The sequence below is a fragment of the Phocoena phocoena genome, chromosome 9 (assembly GCF_963924675.1).
Source record: "Phocoena phocoena chromosome 9, mPhoPho1.1, whole genome shotgun sequence".
NCBI lineage: Eukaryota > Metazoa > Chordata > Mammalia > Artiodactyla > Phocoenidae > Phocoena > Phocoena phocoena.
In genome coordinates, this window is record NC_089227.1 from 13,754,214 (window position 1) to 13,775,419 (window position 21,206).

Here is a 21,206-nt window from a genome sequence, read left to right on the forward strand (position 1 = left end):
ACTGTCTAGAGTCGACCAGTAGCACTTTATAGTATTTTTCTTCCCCTCTTTCTGTGAGGTGTGTATGTTTGGGCTTCTTTTAAATGACTGGGATCAAATTGTGTATGTTTTAAATCTTTATTATTTTAGTGTTAACTTCTGCATCTGAGAAACAGAGCCATTAATGCTTTCTTTACTGGGAGAACTGGAGTCTCCCGTTTTTATGAAGCTTTTTCTAGTTTTCATTCCATTAGCAGTTTTGTACTCACACACTTTTTTTTTTTTTTTTTTTTTTTTTGCGGTACGCGGGCCTCTCACTCTTGTGGCCTCTCCCATTGCGGAGCACAGACTCCGGACGCGCAGGCTCAGCGGCCATGGCTCACGGGCCCAGCCGCTCCGCGGCATGTGGGATCTTCCCGGACCGGAGCACGAACCCGTGTCCCCTGCATCGGCAGGCGGACTCTCAACCACTGTGCCACCAGGGAAGCCCACACACATTTTTTAATGTTTTAAAATAAATTAGTATTTTCTTGGTATTTCATAAGCACCGCAGCATCCACCTACTTCTTCTTGTGAAAAGAATCGAGGTATATTTTATGTACTGTGCAACTCACCCTTTCTAGTCTACAGCTGTCCAAATTTGACAAACACATAGGGTCATGTACCCACCACCAGGATCAAGTTAGAGAACAGTTGCATCAGCGCCTAAATCCCTGTGCTCCTTTACCAACGACTCCTGCCACCCCGTCCCCGATCACCACTGATCTCCTTTCTGTCCCTATAATTTTGCCTTTCCCTGAATGTTACATCAACAGAGTTGTAGTTTTATATGTGCTCATTTGCTACATTAAATAGAGTTGTACTTTTATACGTGCTCATTTGCTACGTTAAATAATCTCCAATTGTTCCATATATTTGCTGTCTACTTTTGTATTTATCATTTGAATACTGCTACTTTAAGACCCTGTTAATGTGCTGTGTTCTAAGCTACTACACAGATGGTCCATGTATCCTAATTGGTTCATCTAATATAGAATCTCAGTGTTGGGAACTTAAAGGTCACCTAAGTCAAATACTCACGCAATGGATCTTTAAGGCGATGGCCGCTGGACACCACGGCCCCTTGTAGTACAGTTTCCATTACGCACTCTTCCTCCCGCCCCTCAGGAGCATCTTTATTCACACTGGCAGGGGGTTGACCAGGTGACCCGCCTGGCTCACAGGATGTGAGGGGAAGTGAAGTGTACCACTTCTGAACCAAAGCTTTATGAGCCACTGTGGTTCTGCTAGTCTGTCTTCCTGTTGTGACGAGAAAGCCCCGTCCTAGGGAGGGGCTGCCCCTTCAGCCTGGATCCCAGAACGAAGGTGTGCAGTGGAACCACTGCCCGCCTGCAGCCCCCATGTATGCTGAAATAAACAGAAAAAACAAACCTTCCATGCCCCTCACTGAGATTCTGTGCCTGTTTATTCCTCTAGCGTAACTGAGGGAAAGCTAAAAGATAAACGTCCTGTCCATCAGGCTGTCAGATATTTCTTCACTGAGAACCTGTATCATTAACTTTTCTAAGCACCTAGGATTCACTCTGGGACATGCTTCCCCCAGACATTGTACGGCTTAGTCCCCCACGTCCTTTGGGGCTCTGTCTAGTGGGGGGACCAAAATTGATGATCCTGTATAAACACATCATGTCCCCACTCCTGACACCCTTCATCCTTCCACTGCTTTACTCCCCACACAAGCACAGAAGTGCCTTTAGGGAATCTCTTTGGTTTGTTTACTGCTATATCCCAAGTCAAGATCATGTCCTAGAATGCGATGAAAGCTCAATAGGTATTTCTTGAGTAAATGAATAAACTTAGTAAAAAACCGAAAACAAAAATAAATAAGCCCATTTCTGGTTGAGCTGGTGTGATTCTTTTTACTGTCAGATAATGGAAACTACGTCATGTGATGGGTCTCCCCTTTGATTTATCCTCTAGTTTTAAACATTTGTCTAGGTTTCTTCTTTTTCTAATAAAGAGCTTTTGTCTTTCATGCTTCTTACATTACAAGCTGCTTTGAATCCTTGGAATCACACAAGCACAGCTAAATAAACACAAACCTGTAACCATGCAAATATTGTAGCGTAACTGCATTGTTTTTAGGTACATTTGTCTCTAGCATATCAAAGCCTTAGAGACAAATGCACCTAAAGATAATGCATATGTACTCACTGTGCACAGGAAAGGCATACAAGACCCTCCAGTCTGATTTCTTACCATCTCAGACTCCTGATCTTCACTTCAACAACAACCAAACCAACCACAGAATTCCGTAGCATCCGTGTTCCTCATTCCTCTTCTCTACACTGAATGTTCTCTGCACTTCTCTTCACTCAGTGAACTACTGATTTTTTATTGAAATATGGTTGACTTACAATATTGTATTAGTTTCAGTCATACAGCATAGCGGTTCAGTATTTTTGCAAATTATACTCCATTACAGGCTATTATAAGATAATGGCTATAATCCCCTGTGCTATACAGTATATCCTTGTTGCTTATCTATTTTATTTTATTTTACTTTTATTTTTTTTAACATCTTTATCGGAGTATAATTGCTTTACAATGGTGTGCTATTTTCTGCTTTATAACAAAGTGAATCAGTTATACATATACATATATCCCCACATCTCTTCCCTCTTGCGTCTCCCTCCCACTCTCCCTATCCCACCCCTCTAGGTGGTCACAAAGCACCGAGCTGATCTCCCTGTGCTATGTGGCTGCTTCCCACTAGCTATCTGTTTTACATTTGGTAGTGTATATATGTCCATGCCACTCTCTCACCTTGTCCCAGCTTACCCTTCCCCCTCCCCGTGTCCTCAAGTCCATTCTCTAGTAGGTCTGCGTCTTTATTCCCGTCTTGCCCCTAGGTTCTTCACGACCTTTTTTGTTGTTTTTTAGATTCCATATATATGTGTTAGCATACGGTATTTGTTTTTCTCTTTCTGACTTACTTCACTCTGTATGACAGACTCTAGGTCCATCCACCTCACTACAAATAACTCAATTTTGTTTCTTTTTATGGCTGAGTAATATTCCATTACCCAGCAATCCCACTACTGGGCATATACCCTGAGAACACCATAATTCAAAAAGAGTCGTGTACCACAATGTTCACTGCAGCTCTATTTACAGTAGCCAGGACATGGAAGCAACCTAAGTGTCCATCGACAGATGAATGGATAGAGAAGATGTGGCACATATATGCAATGGAACATTACTCAGCTTACCTATTTTATAGAGAGAGCAGTTTGTATCTGTTAACCTCATACCCCTAGTTGGTTCCTCCCCTGTTCACTGTCCCCTTCGGTAACCACAAGTTTGTTTTCAATATCTGTGAATTTGTTTCCGTCTTGCATATACATTCATTTGTATTATTTTTTAGATTCTGCATATAAGTTGCATCATATGATATTTATCTTTCCCTGTCTTATTTCACTAAGTATAATATTCTCTAGGTCTATCCATGTTGCTGCAAATGGCACTATTTCATTCTTCTTTTGGCTCAGTAATATTCCAGTGTGTGTGTGTGTGTGTGTGTGTGTGTGTGTGTGTGTGTGTGCGTGTATGTGTGTGTATGTATACACATATTCTTCTTAAAATTCAACCATCTGTTGATTGGGTTGCTTCCATGTCTTGCCTATTGTAAACAGTGATGCTATAAACATTAGCGTGCATGTATCTTCACTCATCCATCCATCCATCATTCATTATTGAGTACCTACATTGAGCCAGCACTGCTCCAGTTCTTGGACCACATCGATGAACCAAACAAAGATGCCTATTACAGGGCTTGCCAGGCACAAACAATACATATTATAAGCACATTATATGCAGATAACCTCCTCTAGACCCCCAGGGCCAAGCATCACCATGCTGCATCCACTCTCCGCATGCCACAGTAGGCATGACACTAAGTGCTTAAAAAGCAAGGAAAAACAAGACTCAACCATTTTTGAGATTTTTAAGGTTATGCAGAGGGTAATAAGTATTATGGACAAAGGAGATAAAGGAAAGCAGGTGAGGGGGGAACTGGAGTATTGGGGCTGGCACAAGGAGGGAGGGAGGTTTGATGCTTTCTGGGAACAGAGTTTCTAGAGAACAGCCCGTGCAAAGGCCCTTGGGTAGGAGTATGTTTAAAGAACACCAAGGAGGTCACGGGGCCTTCACAGAGGCCGACTGAATTGGAAGAGGGAAGTGTGGGGCTGAGAAAGTAAAATAAATTAGACTGAAGAAGTATGTCTTAGAAAAAACTTTGGCACATGGAACTGACTGGAAGCAGAAAGGTCAGAAGCATTCATGGTTTCTGAGGGAATTAGATTCCCAAAGAAGCCACAAATCTTTAACTGTTGGAAACTTCAAGCAACCTTCAGCTCCCAAGCTTCCATAAGCTGTGCATGAACTGAGGAAGCCCCCAAAGAAAGGTATATTCCTCAACTTTCTCTCCAAATGTAGCCAAGAAAGGTAACGGACAGAGGAGAATCTCCCCAGGGGTGTAGCCAAGGGCCAAGGTGAACCGTAGCCAAGGGTGTTTTCCAAGAAACGCCCACTGGAGGACCCCTCCCCCTCCCCCCAGGGAAGGGGACTTCTCGATGTCTGCCTCCTGGGATGCGGGGACGGCTATGGACAAATTGTGGCACATTCTTACGATGGAACAATTCTGGGAAATGAAAAGAAACTGCTGAAATCCACAGCGTGGATAAATCTCAAAAATATTATGCTGAGCATGAAAAGCCAGACACCAAAGAATACATACATTTGAATCGATTTATATGCAGTTCTAGAACAGACAAAACTAATTGATAATGACAGAAAGTAGATCAGGGCTTGCCTAGCTGGAAGGAGGACACTGACTACAAAGGGACACAAGGGAACATTTGGGGATAATGAACTGTTTTCTGTATTGATTGTGGTGGGTAGAGTTTGCATGGGTGAAAACAATTATTGAAACCCATGGGATTGTGCACTTAACATCCATGTATTTATTGCATGTAAACGATACCGCCATGAAATCAACAACAACAACACAAACAAAAAGGCACTGTAATGTCTCTTGCACATGAAATTCCTAACCCCTAAAATGATCCCTACATACTTCAACCTCTACAGACTTTAATTTGGAGAGGTGGAGAAAACCAGGCCAGGTTTCCTGCCACCGCTAAAGGCAGGAAAATCATCCTTGGCCTTGATTTTCCAACTTGCCTTGAACCTAAATGCTTTTCCACGTTGAGGGTAAGCAGCACTTTCTAATGTATTTCTGGTCATTAATTTAAATGTTATGCTTGACTTAACTGGAATGTTCACACTTTGATATAAATCTCCTACATAGCACATTTATATTCGCCATTTACATTGCCTGAAGTGATAAGTGGGTTATCTCGGCCTGTGCTATGGGAAAAAGCCTCTAACCTGAATTTTCTGTCCCAGAAGTTGACACACCTCTGCTGCCCCATTAAGCCCTTTGCTGTTGTTGTCTCTTGTGTGGAAGTTGTTTTTATCTACATTTTCTGCCTACATCTAAAAAAGGCCAAAACTCCAACACATTTGCATGAGTTCCATAATGGGGATTTTATCTTGCCACATCAAATAACAATCTTGTTCCCATGCTAGGACAACTGCAAATTACACGTTTAGTACAGCTATCTGTGTTTTCAAATAATAAGGAAATGGGAGACACTGATTTAAGGGAGTTTATAAAATATGTGACAGAGCAACCTTAGTCATTTTTCTTTGAGGTTTATGGTCATAATAAATCTTATGTTACAGGTGTGGGTTTACTGACAGGCACCTGAAACCAAATTCTTGTGAGCACAGGACAGACAAAGGTTCCAGGAATGGAGGGACCCCGAGTAGTGATGGTGGGAGTTACCTGGAAGGGGAAAGGGCTTGCAAAGGTAAGAGAGGAGAGAACACAAAAACCACACCTACCTCGGGTAAGGACACAGGGTGTTGAGGAGTAGGTTATTTCTAGGTCTTATCTGAGTTTAGAGCATTTCTAGGCTTGCACCCCAGCCAGGACTTCCAAAGATTTCCCTTAAAATATTCAGAACCAAGACTCCAGCTTTGGCACCTCCAAATTCAGACCACAGGAGGTCCACGTCATCCTGGCTCTGCCCCACCGCGCCCCCCGGCCAAATTAAAGCTGATTGGACTTCAACATGGGCAGTCAAGCTCTAGTCCGACCAGGTAGACAGCCTAAAATGAAAAGGCTCAGCCTGACAGGAATGTGAGTTTTGGGGAGTTTGAATTTTAGACAGACGTGGAGATAGGGGTAAAGATAGAGATGATGGAGAGAGATAGCAATTGAGAGTTCCTGAGAGGTTCACGAGTTGGGAAGATGAATGGACTCCAAGGAGACAGAATGGAATGTGAGTGAACCAAAATTGTGGGTTAGCTGAAAGTCAACCAACTTGGTAGAGAAGAGTCACAGGAGGAGGCATGGAAGAGAGGAGACAGGTTATCAGTCACCTGGGAGCAGGGATAGATGCCTGCCTGCTCAGAGGGGACAATGATACAGCCTGCAGCCTGTGGGCTCACTGGCTGGACTCTGCTGGACTCTCTAATCCCCAAACCTGTCCCAGGCTCCCTGAGGCTGGGCTGCAGGGCTGGTGAGATTTCTAACTCCTCACTCCCGTCTGTTTCCTTACAAGAAGACACTATAATTGATGAGACAGCAGTGCACGTCTCTCTCTCTCTCTCTCTCTCTCTCTCTCTCTCACTCTCTCAAGGATCTGACGAAAATGGGAAAACAATCCCCAGGCTGTGCAGACAGGTTTCCTGCAGGGCTATGTGGTCTCTTTTTCAGGATGCAAAGTTTTTCCTGGATAAAATCTCAGAACAAGGGCTTCCCTGTGTTTTAATTATGCAAGGGAATACCTCTTGGTGTTGGAGATATACTTCTCCTGACAGAAGCGGACACGTTCTCAAGTAAGTTATTCCTTTTGGTCATTATCATCATTTAGAGGCCTGGGGTGGTGAGGGAGATCAGGAGAATTAGTGACGGTGCTTATCACGGTCACATGGCTCCTGGTGACCCTAAGATGCTGGGAGTCTGGAGGACGCTGCTGGAGATAGTGGGGGAGCGCCAAATGAATTTTGAAAAAGCTCCTTGGAGCAGGCTTTCTGAAACGTGAGTGTGCATAGGAGCCCCCTTTTAAGAACGCAGATTCTGTTCAGGGTGTCTGGGATGGAGCCTTGATAAGATGCTGATGCCGCTGGTCTGGGGACCATGCACAGAGAAGGAGACTGAGATGGGACCCCCGCTGCCTGAGCAGAGAGGAGCTGCTCTCGTGTAACGTGTCATTAGTGCTCATTAAAATACATGCAGGGATCACGGCCTCCGAGGCTCTGAGAGCTATTCCATGTCACTTGATACGGAACATAAACGAACCGGCTCTCAAGCCCTTTAGTAAAGAGGAAGATACTTGAAAATTTATTCCTGGGATTCCAAGCCATTAAGAAACTGATGTCATTTTTTGTTGTTGTTCTTAGCAAAATTGTGGCTTTTGAGCTAGAAGAATGCCTAGGCTGAAGGACTGGGCAGGAAAGTTGGGGAATAATCAAAGACAATTCCAGTTGGCAGACTTATTTCGTGAATAAAATCTTAATGCTTCACAATGAGGAAAAGGGGAACCATCCAGAACTAAGTGCCTCCTATGGAAACAGGTCCTACTTCAGAAGTGTTGAACATTCAGTCCCTCCCCCTCACACTGACCAATCAAATCTGTCTTGTAAAATCTCGCGAGAAGGTGGGCTAGCTATTATATAGGTGGGCAGACTTACTGGTTGTTTTAAAAGATTCTTAAAAGCCTTGGACCGAGGTTCCATTTTCATTGTCTAGAAGCAGGCCATGGGGAGGGGGCAGAGCATTCTACCCTGCCGGTTGTATAAATTTGTGTAAGGACTCCTTCTCAGGTATTATAACCCATTTACAGGAACACCACCCTTGAAAAAGGATGAGACTCAAGGACTTCTAGGACTGGCTCAGTCTCAATCAGGACCCCTGCAGATGACTTTCTGGCCACCGCCATCGCCCACCATCCTGAGTCCCACTACCTTCCATGACATAACCTGGGGAGCTACACAAGCTGTAGACATGGCCAAGGGGATTGTTAAGGGCCACAGTAGGTTTCTGAAAGGCGGTGAGATCATCCTTGGGTTGTCTGCTGGCCAACAAGATGATGGATCAGCATTGTCCTTCAGGTGGCAGACACTGATCTTGGACACCTTGCAGAGATGAGACGTTTCGCTGATTCCCATCCTTATTGCCCTTGGAATTTTTGCAGGATGACCATCTCTTTCTGGTTTGTCTGGGACTTTGCTGGTTTCAATGGTGAAAGTTACAGGCCCCAGGAAAACCCCCAGTCCCTGGCAAACCAGGATGGCTGGTCCCTTTTCAGACTAAGGAGGTCTGGGTGGTGAAGAACTTATGTGGGAAGATATGAAAGGAACAAAAAGCTGAAGGAAACTGGAAGGGAGAAATTTCCTGGACCGTAACAGTAACTTAGGAGTTGGGATTCATTCATAAGGATATCAAAGAAAAAAGGTGTTTGGAGGAAGAGCTTGAGGGTTAAGAATAACTAGGAAGCTTTTCCTATAACTGGCTGACTTGCAGCTGGGAGGTGTTTTCATAATGACCTCCTGACTTGCCTCTAGCATCACTGAAATTTCAAAGATGGAGACAAAGGGAGAGATAGCCCCTTGTGCTTGTGTAGTAGACAAGAGCTTGACCATCAATTCCAATACTCTTCTGAAGATGAGGCCAATAGGGAAATTGTGTGAGAAGCACCAGGGGATTAAAAAGAGCTAGTACTCTTACTGAAACTACTTACTCAGGATACCAATATTAGGATTCATTTTCTGAAACCAAAGGTGCCAAAAAGAACCAAATTCCAAACTGTAAACTAATATTAAATTTGATATTTTTTTAAAAAAGAGAGAAAATTTTGATGGAAGTCCACATTGGACCAGTCACTCATGTTGAACCCTTAAAAATAATCAGGTACTAAAATCCTAAGAACACCAAACGTTAATAAAGAGATAACAAGCCTGGATTTTTGGACTCTGTCTTTGGCATCCACTTTAACCAAGCAGGATTAATTCATAACCTAGGAGCTCTGTGAGCTCATGTTTATTTATAACATTCAATATTCCCATAAGGGCAAATGTTCCAAATGGAAGCCTGCATTTTGATAATGCCCGTTTCTTCATTAAGATTTCATCATCCACCTACATTAAAAAGCCTCTCCCTACACTTTGTTGCTTTTGCTTTCACCTTGTTTATTCCTGCGTTATTTGCTTAATCTTGAGATCCTGGCTTCCCAGGCACTCTCAGATTTGAAACTAGCAAAGTTTGTGCATTAGCGTGTCCCAGACATGCATGATTTATGAATGGCAGGTTTCTTGGCACAACTTAATGGTATAAGAGAGACTTTGTTTTAAACATTAAAGTGAAAGTCAAGAAGTGGCAACAATGGGTGGGATATTAAAACATAGGGCGTCTAAAGAAGTTTGGGTCAAGAGTTAACCAGGTCTTACTTGGTCTATTCCTTAATCTATGGACTGACACTCTGACCATTTTAATAGGTTATAAGGACCCCTGACTTATGACCAACTAAAAAAGTACTTTAAATTGTTATTATGAAAACTTGCCCAACCAAACTCTCACTCTGTAAAAAAAAAAAAAAAAAATTAATTGCTAACATTTATATCAGTGGAGAAAACAACCTCTTTGACCAGTCCAAAATAAATCTGTCTTCCCTTTTTTTAGGCACCCTCATCATATTCAAGCTCTTTCTCCATCATAATAGTTCTTCCTCTGACAGTCTTTTGTAAATCAGTCTATCAGTCAGTGTTACCAAATCTTTTAAAGAAAAGTTAAAACCTTCGTGATATCAAGAGAACTACTCTTCCTGAGTAGAGTCCAACTCTTATTATATGCCCATGATTACATAAGATAAGAGCTCTATATATGTCTATTTTTCTCATTACAAAATATGACCTCAAATAACATAACTTTTGTTTAATAATTATAACTAAAATATACTTAGTAATAAAAATAATAAGTTAATTATTCCAAATGATACCTTGTATTTGAAATGTTCCAAACACTTCACACACAAACAAGCAATGTCTAACCTTTCTTTGCAGATGGCTAAAGTGAAGAACTCATGAGATTATAATTCAGGTCCTCAAATAACATCACAATCACTTTACACCTAAGTTTTTGATGTGTCATGCAATGATTGCTCATAAATGCTTCCAGAAGACCTGAAAGGTTTCAAGTCAATATTAAGACATGAGGACTGATAAAGCCCATGGCTTGAGCAAACTCAGGATTCACAGACACCTTGAAAACTTTGCTTCCTACATAAGCCCTTCATAGCCTTTATGGTGGAAGCAGCTCTGAACTACATTCAACATTCAGGGCACTTGTCCACTTCAGAGAGCACAGGCCAGTGGATGGAGCCCTACATGACACAGAGACACAGTGGGTTACCTTGTAGAGTTTGCAGTGGCAGAGTCATAATGCCTCCGGCTGCAGCTGCTGCTACCAGCCCTTGGATGTTGGTGAGGTTCGCAGTGGGCAGTGTGAGGACCAGCCCTTGCTGCCCTCCTAGCTGTCCGGCCATGCTGAAGGGGATGAGGACAGGCTGGCTGAGAGCCGGCGTGCCTCCCGGCCTCACACCGGTGACAGCAGAGGCTAACTGCTGGGCTGTCAGAAGTGGCTGCAAGGAAACACAAAATCCCAGCTCACTTTCCAGTGGAACCAAGACATGGGTTGTTAGAGCATTCTTCTTCTACTTAAGCTGGGTCAGAAAGTTCCTGAACAAGTAGCAAAGAGACATGTTCTATTCCAGAAAAAAAAGCTTGACTTCTAGGAAAAAACTTGAAATTGTATTTCGTTAATCTTTTTGGAAAATTTCATTTGGTTTGGAAAGCTCAAATACCTTTCAAAGTAATACCCTACACATATATTATTCTTCCATGGATTTTCACTTGATCCTATTCTTATATATTTGAAACTCTCTGCTAATTTATTCTGTTTTTCCAAAAAGAACTCATTGGAATCAGTGGAATTTATTGGTTCAAACAAGCAATGAAATACTATTTTCATCTATTAAATTAGCAAAAATAATGCAAAAGACTTATGCAACGCTGGTAAGTCTGTAGTGACACCATTATATGGATTTAGGACAGGCGGACTGGCATAAACCTTTTGGAAAGCAGAGTCCGTATCAAGGGCTACAGAAATATTCATCCCCTTTTGACTTAGAATATACTCCTGGGGTATGCTTCTGAAGACACAATTTTAAAAAAATATATAAATGAATGAAAATATGCATTACATTTTAAAATACATAAATGTTGAAAAAGTTTGTTATATTAATAGTACTAAACTTGGTAAGATATTATGTAGTCTTTAAAATGGATCATTCTGACACCTCTAGAAAAATAGAAAATGTTTATGAGAATATATAAAATTAACTGGATAATAATTAAGCAAGTGATGATGATCAAATCATTATTAAATGGTAAAATTATATATGTATAATGACAAGATCTAAAAAGGAATATAAAAAAACAGAAATATTTGATGTGGATAAATTTGAAAAGCTTTAAACAATGTCTTCTGTTATTACACTAACAATCTTTGCCCTGTTAAAATGACATTAAAAACACATGTTTACATCCACTATCCAGTAGCCATTGTTTGATATGGAAAGGCAGCCACATAGGTGTGCACTTCTGGGCACTAGATGTATCTGAGCTCAGATGTGAGCTCAGGTGGGGGTCTTCAGGATGATGTAGGAAGGATTCCTTGTCCAACCAGGCCAGATGACTGAAAGGGTCACTGATCTTAGCATCCTTCATCCGGGACTTTCACTGCACCCCTGCAGGAGCCGTTTAAGATCTAATTCCATGCCCATTTTTCTTCTAGAGGAGCTGATAAAAAACTCATTGGGGAGTTTCAACTTTTTTGTTTTTAACGCAGAATGATTCTATAAAGTAAAAGGTAACTCAGTGTAGGTATAGTACAAAGCCCAATATTTAATAGCCAGGCACTATTTTAATGTGTATGAACTCCAATGTCCTATCAATGACATACTGAGTTAGTTACTTGTCCAAAGTCACATATCCAGAGGGGTGGGAGGATTCCGATCCAGCCAGGCTGCTCCAGAGCCCATGTTTCACTCCCTCTCAATACACGGAACAGATTTGGAGAAGGGGGGTGGCTTTATTTGAAGAATGGGGGATGGCTGAGTCATAAGCTTCAGATTGCTGGCATCATATCACGGCCAGTAGTGATACCATGATGAAAAGGAAGGCAAATGGGCAGTCTTCAGACTGTATGCAGGCCACAGATGTGGATGGTGGGGCCTGCAGCATTTTTTTAATTGAATTCATGGGCTTACAGCAGGGCATCCACTGTCCACTTTGTCCCAGTGTCCCCTGCTTCTCACTGTCTGGGTCTGTTGTGCTATGTTTCTAACCTGGAGGCATTGGAGTTTGTCACCCCTCGTATGTTCTCACACACACACACACACACACACACACAATGTCACGAGCATGAAATTAGAAAGGGCATGGCCTTCAGAAGCTGGTTTCTGAGATGCCCAGTCAAACTCCCTCTAAGGCTCCATAAGAGATCAGGCATCAACCCAAGCTTTCTGTCTGGAGCACAGAGGCATTCGTGCTCTGAGATGGACTTTGGAATCTGAGGCCACAGGGAGACTTGGCGGGGGCTGGAACAACAAAGTCAAGACCAACTCAAGCTCTAAACTTGGGTTTTCAAGCCTGCAACTGATGGGCCCTGAAGTGCTGAAAGTGATTAATTTCCTGGAATCACAATGACAACCAAAGAGAGAGAAAGGCTCAAGGATCAGCTTCTTTTTCTATAAAAGTGGGTGAACTCTGAGAACTTCACACTAAATGACAGAGGTTTAAAAAAAATAAAAATAAAAGGCCCAGCCTTTTACAATTGTGTTGTACATCTCCATATAACCACACCAGGCTGCAAAAAACAAATATTGGACTTTAAAAAATAATGAATATATTTCTTTATTAATGCAGGAGCGATATATGATGTACAGTATTGTCAAACCCAATAAGCTGAACTTGCATTAAAATTGCATTAACTTTTTTGTATTAAATCACATCTTGTATTTCAAAAACGGCTATAGTAAGGTTGAAATAACTTAAATTTTCTTCACACTCCAGTCATTAAAGTTTTACTTTCCAGAAAACTGCATGATAACCAAAAGCACAATTATAGTGGGTTTTAAGAAGAAAAAATGTTTCCAAATTATTAAAATCAACATTCCCTTTAAAAAGAGAGAAGAGGGGGCTTCCCTGGTGGCGCAGTGGTTGAGAGTCCGCCTGCCATTGCGGGGGACACGGGTTCGTGCCCCGGTCCGGGAAGATCCCACATGTCGCGGAGTGGCTGGGCCCGTGAGCCATGGCTGCTGAGCCTGCGCGTCCGGAGCCTGTGCTCCGCAACGGGAGAGGCCACAGCAATGAGAGGCCCGTGTACCGCAAAAAATAAATAAATAAATAAAAAGAGAGAAGAGTTCTGCTAACATTTTTTTTCTTGATGGTATTTAATAAATAATGTAGCCATATAGTTTCCCATACAAAAATTTATCACCGTCTTTGCTCTGTTGGAGTTAATTGGTTTTAACTCATTATTATTTATTTGGTTATTTATATGGTTAAACCATCCTACATGCAGCAGTTGAGAGATACTGACCTGTGGCCCAACCGGGAACGGGAGGTGGGTCTGACTGGCCTGCTGTTGTTCAGGGGTGCCTGGGTCTGACAGCGCCGGGTTTCCTCTGGCCCCTGGAATTCAGAAGAGAAACGCACCCTTAACATAAGATCCAGAACGGGAACTGCCCATGACCCCATTTTCCTGTGATGTCACATAGCATTAAGGCACAGATGATATGCCAGAGTGCTTTACCAATAGCCCCAGTGCTCAAATCACTTGTCAACTGCATACATTATGCTAACGGACGTTCAGGAGGGACCACGTCATTCTAGGAGGGAGAAGGCTGTGACAGCAGAAAAAGTGACACCATCATCAGTCGCACTAATAGGCTTGCATTATACATCAGTTTGCAGGGGGTGTGCCAACATGGCCCCGGTGTGGGAAAATGCATCCTTTATGCATAGGCGGGCAACAGCTAACCTAATTTCCCAAAGCCAGAGAGAGCGTGATCTCAGACACGACCAAGCACATCTATATTATCCCTTAATATGGCTTCGTACCCTTAAGCCCTTTTTCCATACACACTTCAGGTACTGAATCTTATGGATGAGTTTTCCTAAAAACAAAGCCTTTTTCTTTTCTTTTTTTTTTAAATTGAAGTATAGCTGATTTACATTGTCATGTTAGTTTCAGGTGTACAGCACAATGATTCTGTTATACATACATATATATATATATATATATATATATACACACATTCTTTTTCAGATTTTTTTTCCTTATAGGTTATTACAAAATACTGAGTAGAGTTCCCTGTGCTCTATGGTAGGTCCTTGTTGGTGGCTCCTTATGTCCTAAAAAACACATGCATCTCCCTAAGCAAATTTCCTGGGTGCTAACTTACCCCCACACTACCCCCAGGGATCCCCCCTGTGGTGAGCATAGACAATAATGTACTTCCTTTGCTAGAATCCTGTTGGATGCGAAAGCGTGAAAAATGAAATTCCACCAAAACAGCAGACCTTTCAAACTTTCTTAAACATTATTGTTTCTCTGTGTGTTCTCATGTGCTTTGTTTCAGGACAAACCATAGAAGGTGATACAGTGGCAGTAATAATAAATATATAAATAAATAAGAAGCAAACAAAGCTAGCAGCCATCTTTGAGGGGTCTTAGTTGGTAGCTTTTGTTTTCTTGGTGATTGAAATCCAATTCCAAGCCATCCTTAACAAGATCCTCTTTCCTGATGTTTGTCCTATGAATAGCAAGTGGAAGACAATTCAAACCTTGTCTACTGGCGTGCCATGGATGACCAAGAAAAAAAAGATATGATTCTGTCACACTTATAAATTCTAAAGAAGGTATTATTAGCTCATTTAAAACAAATTATTCTATATATTCTCCAAAGGGACAGACTTATAAATAATGGAAATGTGGAGAAAAATAGTTCAGCACATTAAGCTACAAATAAAATTGACTGCTACATATTATTCAATTGACTTCTATCTCCACAGCCGCGTGTCAATCATAACAGCATTTTATAATAGGATTAAGCAATAAATGTGCAAAGCCATTATGCAGAAATCTGAAAATCTGATTAATTTGTAATATTTTTTTGTGCCGAAAGTCAAGAATGGACATTGCTTGGGGAATACTTACAAGCATTCTATTGAAATTTCTAAATTGATTTGGAACAAACTAATAAAAACACAGACTTGCTGACATTTTATAAAGTGAATTCTGTCAAAATACGTTTGGCATTTTAATGATCGCTGTCATTTAATAACAAGGGTAAGATGGGCCATCATAAGATGCCCACAATTTCCCCTTAACGTGCAGGAGACCTTTCTTCTAAATTTTTTATATTTGACTTATTTATCATGCTTGAGTAGCAGGGCATTTTAAACTGGGAGGTGCATTATGCAGTGTAAATCTCACAACTTCAGTTCTTACAGACCCAAGTCCTATTTTGCCTTAGAATTCTCAGAAGAGTTTTACTTTTATAGAGCTAACCAGGTCCCAAAGTGATCTTTTGGTCAATTAACGTAAATTCTCAAATGGTTAAAAATCTGCTTTGGTGTAGTTTATGAAAATGTTTTTTAAAAATTGGTTTGTTCTTTATGCTTGCCAGACATGGATTTTTATGTCTGACTGTGAAAAACTCTGACAATGCACAGAGAAAGAAAAATCTTTTTACACAATTAAAAAACACATATCTTAATCAAAAATTTTTCTCTACTATGCCAGGCCCTTCTGTCCCATACTGCTTTCATGCATACTAGGCTCACTTTTTGATTCTGTTCCTAATGACACATCATGGTAATGTTTGGGATCTGTCCCATCCAGGCACTGTGTCAACAAGATTGCGTCTTTGTTACCTGTAACTTGACACAGATTACATTTGCTTACATTTTATTCTCTGTTGCTGGAGGCTCTCACCAGTGCACAGCAGCTTGTTTTGAGGCTGGTTATTCTCAAAAATCATGTTCAGTGCAGTCCAGGGCAATTCCACACAATTTCATGTGTAAAATGAAGTCTTTCACAGGCTCTAGAGGAGATTATGTATGCTCTCCTGCCTGGATCAAAAAGTAATGTTTCTTCTTAATGCACATCTCCATTTTCCCCAAACACATGTATCACACTTAACCTTGTAAGACCATAAACTAATCTGTCTGGGTCATAAGGCGGCTCCCAAATCAGGGGCCTTCTCAGAGCCAGAAGGGGGATCCAGTAATCAGAATGAATAAATGACGTTGGCTAAGAGTTTCAGAGAACTCTGAAGCAGCGCTCAGCCGTAAGTTAGCAGAGAATTTGAGGTTAGGTACAGGCACAGATACGAAAATGTGAACTTAAGTGGGTTGGGCAGGTTCCTCCTGATCAGGGTCCTAGGAAATATGCTAGGAGATCAATGAGATCAAGGAAGCCCAGAAAGCTCTCTGTGGCCTGTTCTGAATTTAAGAGTCTAGGCTTTTCAGGCAGCAACTGTGAGCTCCTGTGTTCACTGGTTTACTGCTTTATGCCCAGCTCTTAATGTAGGCATCATTCACATTGATTGAATATTCACTCAATGGAAATAGAGGTTGGGCTTTTAATTGAGGGCTGGTATAATTCCTTTAAAATAGGTATGGGCATCCACTTCACTAGTTACTCTTATTTAGCATAAACTTTGGAAATTATCTCTAAATTATTAGCTTCTTAGCAAATTCGACTGTAATTCTGATTTTTTGTTTTGTTTTTTAAATTTTTATTGGAGTATAGTTGATTTACTCCAATGTTGTGTTAGTTTCAGGTGTACAGCAAAGTGAATCAGTTATACATATATCCACTCTTTTTTAGATTCTTTTCCCATATAAGTCATTACAGAGTACCGAGTTCCCTGTGCTATATACTAGGTCCTTATTAGTTATCTATTCCAATTTAGATATTAAAAGCAGTTTGGTGTACAGGTTAAAAGCAGGCACTCTTAAATTTGAAACTTTCCTTGCATTGAGATTTAGCCCTGCCCCTTAACTAGTTGGGTGAACTTGGGCTGGTTTTCCAGTTTACTTATATATACACTAGCTTCCTCTTGTAAAAACCCGGGAAAATAACTGTATGTCATTCATAGGGTTGCTATGGTGAGGATTAAATGAGCACATATATTTGTAAATGTCTTGGAACAGTGCATGCTTGTCACAAAAGTGCTCTTTCTCTTGACTATCATTAGTTAAAAAGATTTAATTTATATTTAATACAATATTTAGCATTATTTAATTTGCCCATCATATTTACCTGCCCCAAGTAACTCAACACAAACGCCCATGCCTATGTGTGTTGTCCGTGTTTCCTCACACACCACTCTGTGTGCTCTGTACCATTTAATAAATGTTTGGATCTGAACTAAATGGTCAGGTCTTTAAAGAGCCTATGAAGTGAGATGTGCACGGATAATCCTTCCTTTAGTCCCTGGTAGCATGACCAGGTAATATGGCACAAAGATACTGGCAATTTGCTCCCAAATTCTCACCCAGACCATAGCTTAGACCAGCAGCTCTTACCCAGGCCTATGAATCAGAATGGTCTGTGGAGCTTCCTGAACACACAGAGGTTCACATCCCTCATGAGGCTACTTTCAGAGCATCCAGAGGGTGGCTCATGTGTACGTTTTATAAAACTCCACTGGTGATAGAAGACCATGGGGAGAAAACAGTGGCTTACATGCTGCTCAGGCAAGTATGAATCTCCTCCGCACTGAGGATGCCATGTACAATTAGTTTTACGACAGCAGATGGGTCATCAGCCAGCATTACTCCCTTGGCCCTCCAAGCTCCTCTACCTGGAGCATTCTTCCATCGTAATCCTGGTGGCCTTCTAGTTTAGCAATCTATGTCAGATGCATCTATTTTGTAATGTTCACAGGTACTTCAAGGAGTAAAAACTGATTTTAAAAGGGATCATAAGGACTTCCCTGGCGGCCCAGTGGTTAAGACTCTGAGCTTCCACTGCAGGGGGCTCATGTTCAATCCCTTGTCGGGGAAGTTCCAAATGCTGCTTGATGCAGCCAAAAATAAATAAATAAAAGGGATCATTTAAAAATTTAAAATAGCTACATTATATTTATTTCTTTTCTCGCTTTATCAGTAGCAATTAATGAATGTTGTTGGCTGAAAAGCAAATGTATTAATCTTCTATAACGTTTAGTTTTGGATCTTCATTCAGTTTTTTTCCATTATCAAAATGTATTAATGGGTTTTAATTTTTTTAAATAAATTTATTTGTTTATTTATTTTTGGCTGTGTTGGGTCTTCATTGCTGCGTGTGGGCTTTCTCTAGCTGTGGCGAGCAGGGGCTACTCTTCGTTGCGGTGCGTGGGCTTCAGGAGTTGTGGCACGTGGGCTCAGTAGTTGTGGCTCGCGGGCTCTAGAGTGCAGGCTCAGTAGTTGTGGTGCATGGGCTTAGTTGCTCCACAGCATGTGGGATCTTCCCGGACCAGGGCTCGAACCCGTGTCCCCTGCATTGGCAGGTGGATTCTTAACCACTGCGCCACCAGGGAAGCCCTGGGCTTTAATTTTTGAGTGCTTAATTTAAAAGTAAATAATAAGGTGACCAAGAAATTAAAATAAATAAAATAAAGTAGTTATATAATAGAAGTCACTTCTGTAAACACAGGGACCCCTGATAGAAGTCTGCTAAGGAAAGGATAAGTCATAAATGTTGGAGACACTGAAAGACTGATTAGGAGTTCGGGTGGTACACTGCAATGAAACTTAATTTTAATTGTTAAAATGCCTGCTTGTCAGAGCATTGGTTCATTCGACACCATCTTTCCAGTGTTGATTTTATATGCAAAATCTGCAAATCTGCTGGCAGCTCTCTCTGCTCTGGAGAGCCTGAACTATCTAGGTAGCCGGCGTGGGGGCAGTGATACCCTAGGCCCCTGCTCCTCTCTTTAGTAACTTCCTGACTGGGGGATCCTCTGAAGTTTCACCCTGCCCCCCACCAAGTCAAGGTCAGAGTTCCTGAATGACCATCACTGCATTCCTCATAGTAAGTTAGTTTTCTTTTGCAAATTAAAACAATTTTCTTTTTGTATAAGAGTTTTGGATTAACTGAGGCAAACAAGATTCAGTACCTCTTAGCAACTCTAAGAGTGAAACAGATGTGCACTCCAGGATAGAGTTTTAAATGTGACCCCCTCCACCATTACCCCTTGCCCACACCTGTCTTTTTGGAGTTGACTCTTCCAAATAAGTCATTTTAAGAAACAAATAGAACATTTTTAATCCTGAGAGGGCATACTCCTTTCTGGATCCTTACCCCATTGCCTTTGCAAAGAGGATATAAGGGCTGGGGCAGATTGAGGAGAAAGCAGACTTGCACATATGAATGGCTCATCAGAATACACCAATTCCACTTTCAGTTGGCCATCCTCCAATATTCAGTGCACGAGATTCCTTCATTAACGACCAATGCATTTTTAACAAATCGATTCTTCAGAGGGAGAGTTTGGGTTTCTGTCCACTATGCATTAGCACAAACGATCACAAGAAGGTCACAGGGATCCCTCAGCTTTTTCTGGTCTTTCCTACCCACTGTTTGCTGTTTTCACTGGGGAGGGAGGTGAGGCAGAGGTTGCTTATTATAAGATGGACAGTTGAATGCATTATTATTTCATGTTGGGCATGTGAACCCAGCTAAGTGGGGCAGAAGACCCCTCTAAATTAAACTTCCCTTTCTTTCAATTTCTTCAAGATTACTAAATGCCAAGGAGGGAGTGGAGGTGTCCATAAAAATCTTTTCAAAGTCATTGCCACTGTCTGCCATTTTTTATTGCCCGTTGAGATTTTTTATGATACTGGCCACACATGTATTTATGTCCAGAACACTATACAGACCCCTGGTGGAACTGGAGACTCTAAAGAGATAAGCCACACTTGAAAATTAAACATTCATTAATTAACTTAGGGTTTGTGCATTTTTGCAAGTTCTGTTGTCAAGTACTTGTAACCTCACCCGTTGAGGCCTATAGAACAGTAAATGTCTGATGACATTAATGGGAAGAATGGATTCCTTTATTCTTCTAGCAGGTGACTTATCTGGCCTTTGATGGAGGGAAATCCAGTTATCTTTGAGTGAGGGGTCTAGGTCCTCAGTGGTTTTATTTTATTTTTTCTTCGGTGGTTTTAAATGCTGATCTTTATTTAAAGGCTGTACATAAGCATTAAAAGTCAAAGGGAGATTCGAGATATCTAGATAAAGCAGAACAAGAAACCCCCAAAATCCCTTATTTGGACTTGATTATCCGAAGGTGTTTTTGTAATAGCTACCAAAATTATTCAGTATTTGCTTCAGTCCTCTATGTAGACTTAGTCTATGTGTGCTCTGGAAACCTTTAAAGACTTTTTTTCTCTCAAAATTTCCTATATCTCCCTTCAGTCTTCCTCCAACAAGTTTTTATCATTTGTTTTCACATCCATCTCATAAAAGCAGAGCTGAACTCCTGAGATATCCAGGCCAATAAAGTTCTCAATTTCTGTAAATGCTTCCTCTCAGAAAAGAGATGAAAAAAGAGACAGTCATCAAATATACTTAAGCAAAATTCCACGACACACTGTTGGCATGTGGAGAGCTTTGGGGTACAGATCAATGCTTGAGCACTGATGTGTCTACAAGAGTATAAATTCTTTCAGGGCAAAGATTCTTTCTCACTCACCTTTGTATCTCCTGCAGGTCAGCTCTGGGCCTTGGCATGTGTGTATGTATGCATATGTGTGTGTACGTATATATTATGTATGTACGCTGTTGTTTAGGTAAGTTGTTCTTAAAATGTTGGAGATGTGTATCAGAGTGTGCTGAAACAATTTAGAAACAGATTTTAAACCACCTGAAAATGATCTGTCTCATTTTTAAAATGCCCTTCTTGATCTAAGAAGCTTTGCTAATTTCAATACACTTCTCCCAGGAAATGGACACTTCCTCTGACAAGGTCATTGCT

The 21,206-nt window shown here is 41.2% G+C and overlaps 1 protein-coding gene across 2 annotated transcripts in view; it reads right to left on the reverse strand.

Moving 5' to 3' along the window:
- Positions 1–21,206, reverse strand: part of POU6F2 (POU class 6 homeobox 2) — a 445,974-nt gene that overhangs the window by 234,941 nt on the left and 189,827 nt on the right. For both annotated transcript variants that reach the window (XM_065883909.1, XM_065883910.1), the window contains 2 exons: positions 13,772–13,863; positions 10,520–10,748 (listed from right to left, as the gene is read on the reverse strand). In XM_065883909.1, the coding sequence (XP_065739981.1) occupies positions 10,520–10,748; positions 13,772–13,863 (321 nt within the window). The remainder of the gene's footprint in view (positions 1–10,519; positions 10,749–13,771; positions 13,864–21,206) is intronic.